We start from the raw sequence: 15,454 nt of genomic DNA, 5'->3' as shown, positions 1-15,454 counted from the left end.
TAGAGACTCGAGAATTGCGTTTGGACAATCAGGAGCCGCGGCCCGGGGCGGGGGAGGGAGGCACACGGGAGGTATGGGGGAATGGAGACACCACGCGGAAGCAGGGACACACACACACACACAGGATGGGGCCCCTATCGGGGAGGGGTTGTGCGCGTGTAGGTGGGGGGCACAAGGGGCCGAATGTCTGGAGTGGGAAGCGGGCAGAAGTCTCCTCCAGGACTTCCCAGTAAAGGAAGGGGACCGGGAGGGAAGAGAAGAGGAAGGGGCAGAGCGATCCCCATTGAGGGCAGGGGATGAGAGGGATACGGGGGAAAAGAGACCGTGATGGGCGTCCTGTCTCCTCCAGCTTGAACTGGGGCTCCCGGACTTGGGCTGCAACTGCCAGGGGGTGGCCTCTTTCTGGGACAAGGCAGCAGTGGGTCCCCTCGCCCCCTCCCCCAGTTCCCCCCTACTTCCCTGTCCTCTCCTTCAGTCCGTGGCCAGTCCTTATGTGGGCTCCAGAGTCGATTAGCGCGGACCCCCTCCCCTTCCTCCTCCTCCTCCCAGCCCCCTCCCTCCGTTCTGCTCTCCTCCAGCCCCTTTCATCGGCTGGCCCATTCCCCTAATCCTGGCCCCCTCCCCTAATCCCCCCCATCCGACCCCCGGCCGGCTGCAGCTATTGTAAGGTGGAGAGAAAGGGGAGGGGGGGGACTCAGAGAAAGGAGAGGGGTGGGGGAGGGCCACCTGTTCCAAGACCCCCTCCCAAGGCTAGACTGGATACTAGGATGGGGCCATGAACAAATCACCCTTGGGGACCATAAGGACCCAGGGAATTGGGGGAGGGGACTAGGGCTGCAGGATCAGTGGAAGGGGGTGGGGCAGAGACCCCCTCCCTCCAAAAGACCCAGAGTGTCACGCACACACAGTGACACACACTCTCTCCTCTCATACCCGGCGGCGGGGGTTGCCCTGGGAGACCAGGCAGTGAAAGGGAACAATCCTTCGCGAAAGGGAAAGGAGGGGGAGGTGGTGAAGGGTCTGAGGACTTGGACACAAGAAGAACCGGAGGTGGCAGGGAAGAGGATTTGGAATTTATTAGGGTCACAAGCACCCCTGCCTCCCATATTCAGCATTCCTGAGCCATACACTGCCACCCCTTTTGTAGCCTGGGAACTCAGAGTCCTCATCAGCAGGAGGCCCGGCAGAGTGGTGGGATAGTGAGCAGAGTCCAGGGTCCTTGAGGCAGTTACATGAAAAGACCTCCTGGGAGGGGCAGAAACATTTGGACAGATGTATAGGTGGAGACAAATGGGCTGGAGGGGAGGCACCCACTTCTGTCCTTGGCCTATGGGAACTTCTGCCCTTCCCTCAGTGGCTCCAGACTCCCCTCATTTGCTTTCTGGGTTCCACTTCTCTGCCCTCTTCCTCCCCGATGGCCTCATACCAGTGACTTCCACTGACGCCCCTGTGATGTATCCACTGTCTTCAGATGCCAAGAATGCGACTACATCTGCCACATCTATGGGAATGGTGGGGAGAGGGCAGAATCCTACTCACTCACAGACCCAAAGTAGCCTCCTATCCGAATCACCCCTCCCCCAACCACCAATCCTGGTGAGACCCTCTCAGATACCACAAACTTTGGGATCTCTTCATTCAGGCCCCCTCTGCAGTCAGTGCTCACCCTCAGGGTCCCCCATATGTCCCATCGGGATCATTCCAGTCACCTGTAAGGAAACACTCATGTGTGAGTGAAAGTTTTTTCATGGGTTTTTTTTTTTTGTAGACCGAGTCTGTGACTTTGGTCTTCATTCCTTTTACACTTGCTGAATATCTACAGTTTGCCCCTCACTGGGCCCAGCATCCTCTCTCTGAAGCCCAGAGAGGTTGGCTCTCTGAATGATTCTGCCCTCCACCCACAGTCTCCTACCTTGTCCAGTACTTTCTGTGGCACTTTCTGTGTCATGGGTGTTTTAATGAACCCTGGGAGGACAGAGTTACAGCGGATCCCATGTCTGTGGAAAGGAGAGTGGCTGCTGACTCCAGAGAGGACTGAACACTGACCCTCCCTCAGACCTTCCACATGGCCCCAGGTGTCTGACCAACCGTCCAAGCTCCCGGGCTGCAGTCTGGGTCAGCCCAACCACTCCAGCCTTGGATGCTGCGTAGTTTGTCTGTCCCACGTTCCCCACCTTTGGGTGAGCCAGAGATTGCGGTTAAGTTGGGAGTCCCAAGGAGGGGCTCTCCTCTCTGTGCCCACTTGGCTGGCTGACCTCATCCCAACTCAGCCTGACCTTCCCTACGATGCTACTGATGTTGATGATGGAGCCAGGACAGCCACTGGACACCAGGGCTTGGGCTGCAGCCTGAGTGACTAGAAAGATGCCCTGCGGGTGGGGGGAGAAAGTAACAAGGCAGAAAGGATCAGCAGGGGTGACACTCCTCCAACTCCCTCCCCAGGCTAGAGGGCCCAGAAGTCATGGGTTCAGAGATCACCACCTTGAGGTTGACAGCTATGACTCTGTCCCAGTCGTCCTCAGACATGTGGAGCAGAAACTCATCCCTGGTGATGCCCGCACAGGACACAACGACAGATGGCGGACGAGAAAAGCAGGCCTATGTAAGGGGTAGGTTACACACCGAAAAACCTTGTAGAGCAACGTTAGGGCTTTAAAGGGGGCGAGGTCGTCTCGCTTTTTCACCTGCACTTGATCCAGCAGGCGCCTGACGGCCCCGGCCTCGGACACGTCAGCCTGGAAGGCTGCGTGGGCCCCGCGCGGTGCCCCCTCGTCGCTCCCCGGCCCTCCCAGCAGCCGCACCGTCTCCCGTGCCGCTGCCCCGTCCAGGTCGCAAGCGGCCACAGTGGCCCCCTCAGCGGCCAGGCGCACACCGACTGCTCGGCCGATGCCGCTACCAGCACCTGAGATGGGAGAGAACACGCGGGAGGGGGGGAGGGAGAAGTGGGCAGGGGTCAGAGGTCAACAGGGCGCAAAGTTAGTAAAATTCGGACCACAGGCCACAGCGGCTGTAGAGTCCGAGGGCGCGCCCCGACGTCACTCTAGCACACCAACCCGCCCTGGGAAAGGACCCCCCCCGCCCGCAACCTGTGACCAGGGCCAGCGCGAAGCGGAGCCGGAGCTCAGACGCCATGGCGGGTGGCGAGTGGGCGGGCCCCCCAGCACTGAGCCAATCCGAGCGCAGAGGAGGCGCGGCGAGAGCGAAGCCGGACCAATCGAAGACCCGCCAGCGTTAGGCCACTGGCGGCCACCCCGGCAGGCGGACCTCCAACCGCGGGGGCGTGGCCAGACACCAAAGCTTGGGGGGCCAGTGGAGCCGGGAGAAGAGGGGCCCCCATTCCCCCCAAAAAGACAAAGACTGCGCGTGGAGCGGAAGATCCAAGGACTTTATTTCCGGTCATCACCCCTCCTCCTCCATTCAAACAGTGATATAAAAGAATACAAACAAAAAAAATCAGGCCATGAGAGTAGCAACTAGCCCCCCTCCCCCCCAATCACTCCCAAATCAGGACACACGATTGACGTTTATCCCCGACTTCTGCTACCCACTTCAGGGCTCTGGTCTTCCCTGGAGTTTCCACCAACAGGTGGGAGAGAGGGAGGTGGACCCTGGAGAAGCCAGTGTGTGGCAGCTTGGTCCTCTGTGAATAGGTGGGGTGGGGGATATGGGGTAGGCTGCCATGACTCCTCTCTCTTCCAGCCTTCTTCATGGCCCCACTTAGCCCCCAAACCCAACAACATGGTCAGCTCATGCCCAACACTATGGTCCCTCTGGGCTGTCATTCTCACCTCTGCAGCCCCTGTAAGACTGCCAAATGTTGATAGCTTTCAAGCCAAAGTCGCCACCTCCCTAGGATACAACTCCCTCCTTTGGCAGATGTCCCAGGCCAGGGCCCCCAACTTCCACAGACCCCTGACCTGGAGGGCTTAGAGGCTAGAGGTTTGGGGCTGGGGTGGGGCTGGTTTACCCCACCTCTCACTCAAGGTGGGCAATCAGCACCATCATGACAACTCCCCCCAGCAGCCCCAGCACCTCCAGAAGTGATTGCAATGGTGATGCCTCCCTCAACAGCTCAGGCAACACTGACACCGTTGCTACGTAGATAAAGCCACCTGCAGTGAATGGCAGAACCCAGCCAGGACCTGTGCCACCTGCAACTTCACTGCCCACTGCCCCTCCTTCAGTTAGGAGGGCACAGGCTGTGCCTGCCAGTGCCCCTATTGCTGTCAGTAGTTGTAGACGCATCGCCTGGTGGGCAGAAAAGAGAAGAGAGAGGCACTCACCAACATCTAAAGGTTATCAGTGGTTTAGACGTGGCTGGAGGGGTATAAGTGTACATGGATAGGATGCATGTCTTTAGAAACTAAATAGTAAAGCAAAAAGAGGGGGATCTAGAATAGACACTGAAAAATCTTAGATCAAAGAGGTCCTTTCCACAGACCTTCTGACCCAATAGGTCAGGGTCAGGGGCATGGTGTGAAAGACACCCATAAAACATTCAGATGGCTTATGGACCACAGTTCAAGAACTACTGAGCTACAAGACAAAGAAACAGAACTTCTTCCCCCTCGTTTCTAGAGGATCCGTTGTCAACAATACAGGCATACCTCGGAGATATTGTGAGTTCAGTCCCAGGCCATCACAATAAAGCAAGTCACATGAGTTTTTTGGTTTCCCAATGAGCATATTTACACTATCCTGTAAGTGTGCAGTAGCATTATGCCTACAATGTACGTAGCTTAGTTAAAAAATACTCTGATAAAAAACGCTAACCATCACGTAAGCCTTCAACAAGTTGGAATCTTTTTCCTATAGTAACATCAAAGATCACTGATCGCAGATCAACATAACAAATATGATAATAACGAAGTTTGAAATGTTTCAAGAATTACCAAACTGTGACACAGAGACATGAAGTAAACAAATGCTGTTGGGAAAATGGTATCCATAGACTTGCTCAAGCAGGGTTGCTACAAATTTGTAAAAAACGCAATATCTGCTAAGTGTAATAAAGGAGCACAATAAAACGAGGTATGCCTGTAGTACAACTTGTTTGGAACTAATGGGTGGCAGTCTGGGTTTGGGGTGGGTTAGCGGGGGATAAAGGGCTTGAGGCAACCATGTTTGGTGCACACCATCACCAACCTGCTTTTTGCTGCAGCCAGACTGGACCAAGATGGCAAAGTCCCCAACTTCATGGGGCACTTCATGTAGCAGAACAGTCATTGTGGTCAGGATCCCCAGTCCCCGACCCCCTCGAAATGAAGCACCAATGGCCAGACCATCTGTGAAGTTGTGTGCCAGGTCAGCAGCCAGATTCAGGTACCCTGATACACGTAGGTCTTTTACAGGAGAAAAGGAAGATGAAACAATTAGAGGTATTCATCACCCCTAGTCTCAGCCCTGATCAGCCCCCCAGAGACCACTTCACATCCAGCCCCAGTATTTTCCAGACGCCTGCCATCACCCACAGTGCTGTTCCATGTGATTCATGATGATGCCCCTTGCCCAAGCATATGCAACCCTGGTCCTCACCTGAACCTGCTTTTTCCTCTTCAGAGTTCTGAGGTTTCACTGGCCTGTCTTTGGGCCTTGTGCTCCCTCCTCTGCTCTTCCTCGACCCCCCTGCTTCCTTTTCTTCTTCCTCTGAGCTCTGTTTCTCCTTTGAAGGACGCTCTGAGGGAAGAAAGGAGTTGGTAAGAGTGGAGAACAGAAATTTGCCAGTATGTCCTCATAAGGGTAGTCTTCTCCCACCTAAGAACCATAAAATGAGGAGATTCAGAGATGGCAAGGTGGCTTTCAGGAAAGTTGTTCCTGGGCTCACCCTGTCTTCCATGTGTATGACTGTGAGCGTGTCCATGTCCGTGTCCATGTCCTCCTTTCACATGTCTCACAAATTTCTCCACCACGAGAAAGGCGACAATTCCACTGAGGACCCACAGTCCCACAGACAGAATGGGGCCCTGGCCTAGGAATGGATACATTGAGACATTAAAGGAGATTTGGATTTCAGACTCTTCCTCCCCAAGCACAAGAGAAGAATAGGGAGGGATAGACCTTCCCCAGCACCCCAACCCCACGTCTTCACCTGCCCCTTCCTCACCACTGTGGGAATGTCCATGTCCAGGCTGCTCCAGAGGGTGGTGAGAATGAGGTTCTGGAGGAAGGGGGAGACAAAGCCAGATGAGGAAATACCCCACCCAAGGGGTGTGTATTTGGGAGAATATTGGAAGGTCAGGGATCACAAAGGGGAAAGAACCCACTTGTCCAAAGCATGAAATACATTAAGATTTGAGGTAAAAGCTAGAGATTACTTACCCAGAGCATGAGGGATGAGGTGCAGGAAGGCATCTCCCAAGAGCCCACCTGAAGCAAAACTCAGCAAGATCTGGAGCAGAGAGCGGTGCCGAGGGGAGTTTGACTCCACGGGGATAAGGAAGAGGACGAAAAATGGAGCTGCAGAGATCAGCACTGTGGCCCCCAGTGCCTGGTGAGGGAGAGTCAGGGGTCAAGTGGTGTGGGGTTTCCCAACAATCCCGAACCAGCTCCCCTCTGCCCCATCCCTGGGGGACTCACATAGGCCCAGAGAGTGACAGTGTCCAGGTCCTGCTTGATGCCTGGAGCCCCAGACTCCTCATAGATTCCATGGCTGTGCTCATGATCATGTCCATGTCCTTGGTGGTAGAGGCTCTCATGAGAGTGGCTATGACTATGGCCATGGTGCAAATCCTCATGTGAATGTCCATGGTCGTGACCGTGGGTATGCCCATGCCAGATGCTCTCGTGAGTGTGGCCAGGGGCATGGCTGTGTCCATGGTGGAAATCCTCATGTGAGTGCCTGTGGCTGTGGCCCTGGAAGTCCTCGTGCAGGTCTTCGTACAGGTCGCCATGACCCCCGTGTCCGGCCACTAGCAGCCCCAAGGCCGCCCAGATCAGCAGTCCCACGGCCACCCAGTGGGGGGCCCCCAGGCCTCTGGCCATCACGCTGACCAGAGGGACAGAGATAGTGACTCCACTTGACCCTCAACTCTATACCTATGAGGGGTCCGCTCTACTCCGTTCGCGCCCTCCGTCCACTTCTATGGGCTGCTTCCCCATTCCATCCTGTCCCCACCCACATTGTTCCCAAGACTCGTTTTCTTTATCCGGAACCCCATCCCTGATGCAGGGCCCCCGGGACACCGCTCTAGGCTTTGATCCTCCACTATACGGACTCTCTGCGCCCTCGTCTCTATGACCCACTAAATGAAGAAAAAGGCCTGAAAAGGACGGTAGGGAAAAACAGGGAATTCTCACCGGCTCCGGAATCCTCTCCTTTCCCGGTTTGCTCGGACGTGGCAGTCCCGCCTCTAGCTCCCGCGAGAACAGGGAGTTCCGTTCAACCTCGGTCCCAGTACCTTCACCAATATGGCGGCACTCCGGCAGTAGTGAAGCCCTCTAGCCCTGGCGCGCATGCGCGGGTGTGGAGGTTATTTGAGGGGACACTGGGCTAGGCGGGCTAACAGGCGGGAGGAGACCGCCTCCTCCGTTTCCAACCAGACGAGGAGGCGGGAACCAGCGCATAGACTTCCCGTCTATACCAAGATGGCTGCCATATCGGCGCTGTCATTTTGCTACAGCGCAGAGCGAAGCGCTTAATTCGACCCGGTTAAGGCCAGAGACTTTTTCTCTGGGGCTTCCTCGTGCTCAGCTAGTCCAACGATCAATCCTTGGGAATCCCTGGTACCTCTTCGGTATCCCTACACTCAGCCAGGAATCATGTCTTGGGCTGCTCGCCCGCCCTTCCTCCCCCAGCGGCATGCCGCAGGGCAGTGTGGGCCGGTGGGGGTGCGAAAAGAAATGCATTGTGGGGTCGCGTCCCGGTGGCGGCGGCGACGGCCCTGGCTGGATCCCGCAGCAGCAGCGGCGGCGGCGGTGGCAGCCGGAGAACAACAAACCCCGGAGCCGGAGCCGGGGGAGGCTGGACGGGACGGGATGGGCGACAGCGGGCGGGGTGAGTGACCTAGCGGACGGACCGGCAAGCCAGTGACCGCGTTATCAGCAACCCCTTCCCCCCCTCCCCTGGTGTTCTTTCCCAGGCGCTCCCGCCCCCTTGTTTGTAAACACGCGTCCCCTCCCTCCCGAGGGCCTTAGTGCCCTCCCCCCGGGGCGGGGCGGGGAGGGGGAGCTTCCGCCCTCCTAGCGGTGGCCTCTTGAGGCCCTGCACTACGGAGGTCCCAGGCGTGGGACTCTAGTCCTCGAGATTGAGGACTCTGGACGTTTGAAGGCAAATTCTATGTCCTAGGAGGGGTCTCTTCTGCCTATCTTCCCTGCACGTTCTGGCTACGAGCTGGGAATGGAGGGGCTGACTGGTCCACCCCACGTGCTGCCCCACCCACACGAGATGCGTCTGGCTTGGGGTGATCAAATGCATTGTTTGGAATTTGCCTCACCTGAACGATCCTCCTCTGTCAACCTCCTTCTCTCACCACGATTAGGAGTTAAGCCGTTGTTTGACAGCAGGGTGCCTCTGGACTTGGGAAGGGGTGGGGTGAGGTGGGGGCGCGGTGGGGGGATCAGAGAGAGAATTAAAGGCTCCGGTTGGATGATCGAAGACTCATTTTCTCTTTTTGTCTCTTCTGTCTGTGTGTGTCTGTGCCTGTGTGTACCCCTCCCCAGACTCCCGAAGCCCAGACAGTTCCTCTCCAAATCCCCTTCCCCAGGGGGCCGCTCCCCCTTCTCCTCCGGGGCCACCCTTACCCCCTTCAGCAGCTGCATCCCTTGGAGGCTCTGGGGCTCCACCCCCACCCCCGATGCCACCCCCGCCACTGGGCTCCCCCTTCCCGGTCATCAGCTCTTCCATGGGGTCCCCTGGTCTGCCCCCTCCAGCTCCCCCAGGATTCTCCGGGCCTGTCAGCAGTCCCCAGGTGAGAGGTCGTGACCCCCTTACTGCCTCTCCACTTTCATTTCCTTGTTTTCCTTGTGACCTAGATCCATGTGTGAACTTCTCCAGGCTTGTGGTCCTTGTGTGACCCCTGGCCTTTCTTGAGGTGACTGAGCTTTCAGTGCACGCCTCCTCCCCAACCCTGTAAAAGAAGCCAGCTATTCTTGATGTCCTTTTCATATATCAGTGATTTTTTTGCCCTTTTGGTCCCATCTCCCCTTCTGAGATACAAGCCCTTCAGGGCCGCTGTGTTGCACAATTTCAGGGGGAACTTTATGTCTCATCTCTTCGGGGTTGTACTCCAGGGGTGGCCCTTCCTGGGCACTGCAGTGTAAATAATGTCCTTTGTAGCGTGTAATGCAGGGCCCTGCCTAGGTGGTAGGGAATGATGTCCCTCCCCTCTGAGAGATTATCCTTCCCAATGAGTCTCCCTGTGACTTCCCTATTTCCCCCAACCCAGATTAACTCAACAGTGTCGCTCCCTGGGGGTGGGTCTGGCCCCCCTGAAGATGTGAAGCCACCAGTCTTAGGGGTCCGGGGCCTGCACTGTCCACCCCCTCCAGGTGGCCCTGGGGCTGGCAAACGTCTATGTGCAATCTGCGGGGACCGAAGCTCAGGTATGGGGCTCAGAGGACCAGCAGAGAGGAAGAGAGCGTGTACCATTTACCATCACCTGTGGGATTCCCAGGGGCTCTTGAGGTTTGGTTAGAGCAAGTGAGCTGGGGGAGGCCTGATGACAGTTAAGGACCCTGCGGCTCAGATTTGGTGTGTGTGGGGGGTGGTCAGAGGGAGGAGGGGGCTGGCATAGGGTTTTCGAACCGTGAGAAGAGTGGGACTAGATTATCCCTCATGTCCTGGTTCCCCGTCTCTCTCTTTGGCAAACCAGAGCAGACTTCAACTAAATTTGCTGGGGGGAGGTGGGCAAGAGTCCTAGTGGCACAGGGTGCAGTCTTACTGCTCTTCCTGTCCTCTTGCAGGCAAACACTACGGGGTTTACAGCTGTGAGGGCTGCAAAGGCTTCTTCAAGCGCACCATCCGTAAGGACCTGACCTACTCGTGCCGGGACAACAAGGACTGCACGGTGGACAAGCGCCAGCGGAACCGCTGTCAGTACTGCCGCTATCAGAAGTGCCTGGCCACCGGCATGAAGAGGGAGGGTAAGGGCCTGCCCCAGCCAGGTCTCGCGGTCTACCCTGTGGGAGGAGAGGAAGGAGGGGGAGGGGAGACTGCAGGGACTATACGTCTTAGGAAAGCTGGACTCCTCTCTCTCCTCCAGAGGGCGATATTTGATTCCCTCTCCCCTGCTCATCAGCCCTCCTCTCTGGTACCCTGACCTGGTGCCTTGAGTTTCCTTCTCAATGGTTCTGCTTCTGTGGCCTGCCCCTCTGACCCCTCCCTGGTCTGGTGCTAGGGTAGGATGTTTTCCTTCCCCATGATGGGTTTCTCTAGCTCCCCTTCTCTAACCTGAGTAATTCTTCCTCATTTTGACCAAGTGCTTCCACTCTGGTCTCCATCTCCCTATTATCTGTGTTCTCTCCTCCAAACTCTGGGACTCTACCCTCTTAAGCTGCAGCCTTTACTGAAGACCTCAGGGCTTCTTTTCCTCTTTTTTTTTTTTTTTTAATCTCTATCTTTTCTTCTTAAGCCTGATTCTGGAATTCTGAGAGAGATACTTTAGGGAGTATATGTTGGTCACATCCCTCATTTTAGAGAAGATGAGCCTGAAGCCTGGCTTTCCCAAGGTCATGCAACAAAAGAGTGGCAGGTCTGGGATCAGAACCCACACCTCTGAAGGCCCAGGCCAGTGCTCCTTTTCCTCCTTTTTTGTTGAGTCAGAAGAACACCAGATTTGCCATCAGGCACACTTAGATTTGGACATATGACTTGCCATGTATTGTGTGAACTTGGGCAAGCTGTTTAATGAACTCCCCCAAAATCGTTATTTTTAAAAATGGGGTCAAGAGCTCACAGGGTCGTTATAATACTTGATTGAATGTGAAAGTGTGCTTGGCACATTTCCTAGTATATAGTAGGCTCTCAGTTTAAATGCTAGCTTTCTCCGTAATTCCTTTACCCACCCTTTTACTTCTTCTGGGTTTATTTATCTGTTCTTTTATAAGTCCTGCTTCTAGACTGCTACAAATCTGCTATGGTTTCAAGTGACTTCCCCAATTTCTATAAATATCTTCTAAGGGCCATGAGACCCTGATAAGGCCCTAAGGACATTTTGGAATCTCCTCATGGCTGGCTGCTGACTTTCTACTTTTTTCTCCTTCCTCCTTCTCCTGCAGCGGTACAGGAGGAGCGTCAGCGGGGAAAGGACAAGGATGGGGATGGGGAGGGGGCTGGGGGAGCCCCCGAGGAGATGCCCGTGGACAGGATCCTGGAGGCAGAGCTTGCTGTGGAGCAGAAGAGTGACCAGGGCATTGAGGGTCCTGGGGGAACCGCGGGTAGCGGCAGTAGCGTGAGTGCTGGGGTCAATCTACTCTTCTTCCTGATGGGAGTGGGGAGGCGGGAGTCTAGGTCTGTTCTATCTCCCCCTCCCCTCCCTCCCCCTCACAACCCATCTAACACTGCCGGGGACCGGAAGTGCCGCCAAACAAGGTCTCTTAGACATCTGAGGTAGGCGTGATAACATCCTCCGTCCCCACTCCCAGAACAACCCACTCACAGAACCACAGGCAAGTCCCAAATTAATAATTGTTTTCCTGAATGCTAGAAGAGGAGGAATTGGTTCAGGTGGGGCTTGAAGAGAGACTACAAATAAGGAGGGGGTGTCAAAAGCCTCTTATGGGGTGGAGGGGGGCTCCCAGTGTACTTCCAAACCTTCCATAACTCACCTCTCCTCCCCTGCAGCCAAATGACCCTGTGACTAACATCTGCCAGGCAGCTGACAAACAGCTCTTCACACTTGTTGAGTGGGCAAAGAGGATCCCACACTTTTCCTCCTTGCCTCTGGATGACCAGGTCATACTGCTACGGGCAGGTCAGTGACCTTGGACTCCTTGAATCTCTTGTCATTTGACCCCTCTTGGACCTCCTGACCTTCAGGGACCCCAGCGGCCTTACCTTGCGTACTCAGAGAGCCAGTCTCATTGACCTCGCCACCTCTTCTTCTCTTCCCCTGATGTGCTTTCAATCCCATGGCCCGATCCCTGGCTCCTCACCCTTGCCACCCCCAACCCCCAGGCTGGAACGAGCTCCTCATTGCCTCCTTCTCTCACCGATCCATCGATGTCCGAGACGGCATCCTCCTCGCCACAGGTCTTCACGTGCACCGCAACTCAGCCCATTCCGCAGGCGTGGGAGCCATCTTTGATCGGTCAGTGGCCCTTGGCTGGGCTGGCCTGTCGGTCGAGGGGGTGGGGCTATAGGCTGGTCCGTGTCCAAGGCTGGCTGAGCTGTGACCTTTGAGTGACCTGCAGGTCCCTCTCCAGGGTGCTGACAGAGCTAGTGTCCAAAATGCGTGACATGAGGATGGACAAGACAGAACTTGGCTGCCTGAGGGCAATCATTCTGTTCAATCCAGGTAAGAGGAGGATTACCCCCGTCTCTCAAGACCAAGGCAGCCTTGGAGCCTCCTCTTCTTCGGAGACTCCTAAGTTACCCAGCTATCCCCCTCAACCTAGAAATCTCACAGCTGACCAAGAAGAACCCACATCTGCTGATAACATTCCCTTTGCAACCCCATCCCTCAAACCCATTGTGCCCTGCTTCCCTTGCCAGGCATCTGGTGAAGGGCATGTAGGTGGGGCCCAAGAGGGACATCGTGTGGGCCACACCTCCACATTTGTCCTGATTTGATTTGTCCTCCTTCCTCTTCCTCCTCTCTTCCCTGCCATCCCAGATGCCAAGGGCCTCTCCAACCCCAGCGAGGTAGAGGTCCTGCGGGAGAAAGTGTACGCGTCCCTGGAGACCTATTGCAAACAGAAGTACCCTGAGCAGCAGGGCCGGTGAGAAGGCGCTGTGGGGCTGAGGGGTTGTGGGAACCGAGGCTCCTGCTGGGGTGGGGGTAGTGCCATGTGGCTCTAGCTCTCACTCCATGTCTCCCATTCCCTCCTCAGGTTTGCCAAGCTGCTCTTGCGTCTTCCTGCTCTCAGGTCCATAGGCCTTAAGTGCCTAGAGCATCTGTTTTTCTTCAAGCTCATTGGTGACACCCCCATCGACACCTTCCTCATGGAGATGCTTGAGGCTCCCCACCAGCTGGCCTGACCCCACACCCAGATGTGGTGTTCCTCACGCTTGAGGAGGGCACATGGGCAAGGGACTCTGAGCCTTGGGGCAGGGTGGGGAGGGACCATGTTCCTAGAATCTTGGTGGGGTGAGGAGCATAGGGCAGAACTGAGACCTCCAAGGGGGGGTCCCTAAACCCTGCAAGGGTTTGCTTGACATCCCAAGTCAGAGGGGACCCCAGACTACTTTGAGGGCTGGACCTCTCCCTTCAGTGGCCTTGAGTCTCTGAATTTGTCTGGCTCTGCCATGATCTGGGGGTGCTTTCTTACCCCCGGCCTGGAACGGCCTCTCCTTCCCCCAGCACAGAGCACTGGCCTTGCTCCCAGGACCTGGCTTCCTTCTCGTCTTGCCTCACTTAGCCCCCCATCTGAAGAATGGAAATGGGAACTCCCGCAGAGATGGATATTGGGGGGCAGGCCCCCCAAACGGATGGACATGGGAGTCAGGCTCTGACAGGCCTTCCTCTAACCAAGACTGGCAGATGGGGGCTTCTCTGGAATAAGGAGGGGCTCTGTCGCTGTCCCCTGTCCGGATCCCCCTCTCACGCTTCACCTCCTTCTGCAGTCAGACTGAAAAAGAAAAAGGTGGTGGTGGTTAAGGGGCGGGTGGAGATGTAGGAGCCCATCTGCTATTTTTAATTTTCTCTGAGGATAGAGACTTGCAGTTAGACTCAAAGAAGTACTGTACTTTCCCAGGTTGACTAAGAAATGCCAGTGGTGGAGGTGGTGTTTGGGAAAGGCAGGGCCCTGAGATGGTCTGCGGGGCTGGCTCTTCAGCACTGGCCTTCCCAGCCCCCTCCCCCACTCTCCCGTCTGGCTTGGGGAAGGGGCCTGGGCTGTGAGGGCGGTGTCGGGGGGAGCGGCTTGGTGAGTAGTCCTCAGACCCTTCCCCTCCCAGCTCTCCCCCCAGCCCGGGGCACACACCTTGTAGGCTGGGGACACAAGCTCCTGGCCTCAGAATTGAGGGGAGATGGCCCGCCTGCAGAGATGGGGTGCTGGGGCTGCATGATTTTTGCCCTGCGGCTCTTCTCTCCGGGGTTCCCTTCCCCTCTCTTTCACTCACATAAAATCGCTTTCAAATTAAAATCGATGTTTTCTGGACTGAGGTGACTATGGGGGGTGGGGGCAGCGCCGCACCGGGCCGCGTGTGGGAGGGTATCCGGTTGGGAGCTCCGGACCGGCTCCCTGGACGCCGCCGCCGCCGCCTAAGTTCCCTGGGGCCTGGGAGGCGGGCGCAGGGTGGGGGACACAAGGCGCGCTTTGTCGCGGAGGTGGGGGGGAGAGGGTGTGCCAGTCTGGGGGCGGGGCCGGCCGGAGGGAGGGGGGCGGCTGACTCTCAAAGGCGCCTTGTTCGCGGGCGCCCCCCCAGCGCCAGCGGGCGGCGGCGCCTCGGTTCGCTCCGGGCTTCCCTCCGGCCGCGCCGCGGGCTCCGGGCAGACCCGGCGCCGTGCCCGTTCGTGGGGGCGCACTGGGCGCCGAGCGCCGCGGCTTACTCCGGTGTTGCCCGCCTGGAGGCGGCCTCGTCCCCGAGTGACCCCGTTTCCCGTACTCTGCCAACCAGCGTCGGCGGCTTCCCGCGCCCCCGCCTCTCCACTGGGTGCCTTTCCACCTGGGCTCCCGGGCGCTCTTACGTCGTCCCCCTACTTCCATCTTTTGGGACCTGATTAGCCTGTGTGTGGGTCTGTCCAGTCTCTGGCCTCCCCTCTAACCGCCCTCCCGCCTCGCCCCCCACCCCCGCTCCCCGCGGCCGTCGGTTGCAGGTCCCCAGTCGCTATCTATAGCCGTGTCTATAAATACCGTGCCCCGGGCCAGGCTCTGTAATTACAGCGGGCGGGCTGGGCCGAGGGGAAATAATTATGGAGACCCAACGGGGTGAGGGGAGGTAGCGACCCCCAGGCCCGCCTCTCCCCTCCCACTGTGCCGTAAATCCCGCCCCGGACTCTGCTGAAAGGGGGCTCTGGGCCCCCTAGGGGGAGTAATGGGGAGGGGTGTTGTGACTGGACGTCTGCCCCCCCCAAAGAAAGAGACTGGGGAAGAGATATTGGGGTTCCCGAAAAGAGAATCCTAAGGTACAGGCCACTGAGTCCCTGCGAGAAGCAGAGGAGAGCAGTCCGAGGGTCAGCGAGGGAGGGTTCCCACTCGCCCCCCCACACAAGGTGGAGATCGGGGGTGGGGTTTCCCTCGGTGGCTGTGGGCGGGCGGCTGGAGGCAGGGGCTGGGCCGGGGGCGGGAGCGGGGTGGGGGTTCTGGGCTGCCGGGGTGGCCGGGGACACACAGGAGCGGCGGCCACCGAGGAGGG

The 15,454-nt window shown here is 57.2% G+C and overlaps 3 protein-coding genes across 6 annotated transcripts; 1 reads left to right on the top strand and 2 right to left on the bottom strand.

The window, feature by feature from the left end:
* Nucleotides 1-1,051: 1,051 nt before the first annotated feature.
* Nucleotides 1,052-3,152, bottom strand: HSD17B8 (hydroxysteroid 17-beta dehydrogenase 8). The gene is made up of 9 exons (XM_068557625.1): nt 3,087-3,152; nt 2,685-2,902; nt 2,482-2,598; nt 2,277-2,369; nt 2,089-2,174; nt 1,913-1,997; nt 1,667-1,709; nt 1,427-1,501; nt 1,052-1,245 (listed from the first exon to the last, which is right to left on the bottom strand). Exons 1-9 carry the CDS (start codon nt 3,130-3,132, stop codon nt 1,229-1,231), a joined length of 780 nt encoding a protein of 259 aa, XP_068413726.1. The 5' UTR covers nt 3,133-3,152; the 3' UTR covers nt 1,052-1,228.
* Nucleotides 3,153-3,366: 214 nt separating this feature from the next.
* Nucleotides 3,367-7,406, bottom strand: SLC39A7 (solute carrier family 39 member 7). The gene is made up of 8 exons (XM_068559509.1): nt 7,297-7,406; nt 6,577-6,985; nt 6,319-6,487; nt 6,104-6,157; nt 5,825-5,968; nt 5,536-5,676; nt 5,146-5,342; nt 3,367-4,248 (listed from the first exon to the last, which is right to left on the bottom strand). Exons 2-8 carry the CDS (start codon nt 6,979-6,981, stop codon nt 3,976-3,978), a joined length of 1,383 nt encoding a protein of 460 aa, XP_068415610.1. The 5' UTR covers nt 6,982-6,985; nt 7,297-7,406; the 3' UTR covers nt 3,367-3,975.
* A 107-nt stretch (nt 7,407-7,513) lies between these two features.
* Nucleotides 7,514-14,241, top strand: RXRB (retinoid X receptor beta). 4 transcript variants are annotated; one of them, XM_068559505.1, is made up of 10 exons: nt 7,534-7,993; nt 8,659-8,906; nt 9,384-9,540; nt 9,901-10,080; nt 11,215-11,387; nt 11,780-11,909; nt 12,113-12,245; nt 12,349-12,452; nt 12,771-12,876; nt 12,988-14,241. In XM_068559505.1, the coding sequence occupies exons 1-10, from the start codon at nt 7,759-7,761 to the stop codon at nt 13,133-13,135; spliced, it is 1,614 nt and encodes a 537-aa protein (XP_068415606.1). In that variant the 5' UTR covers nt 7,534-7,758; the 3' UTR covers nt 13,136-14,241. The 4 variants fall into 4 exon arrangements, with proteins under 4 accessions (XP_068415605.1, XP_068415606.1, XP_068415607.1 ...); XM_068559506.1 differs by having other exon boundaries at nt 7,535-7,993; nt 12,361-12,452; XM_068559507.1 differs by lacking the exon at nt 7,534-7,993 and adding an exon at nt 8,122-8,399.
* The last annotated feature ends 1,213 nt before the right edge of the window (nt 14,242-15,454 follow it).

This window comes from Eschrichtius robustus, chromosome 12 (genome assembly GCF_028021215.1).
Source record: "Eschrichtius robustus isolate mEscRob2 chromosome 12, mEscRob2.pri, whole genome shotgun sequence".
NCBI classification, from domain to species: Eukaryota; Metazoa; Chordata; class Mammalia; order Artiodactyla; family Eschrichtiidae; genus Eschrichtius; species Eschrichtius robustus.
This window is presented reverse-complemented; position numbering and strand designations above follow the sequence as displayed.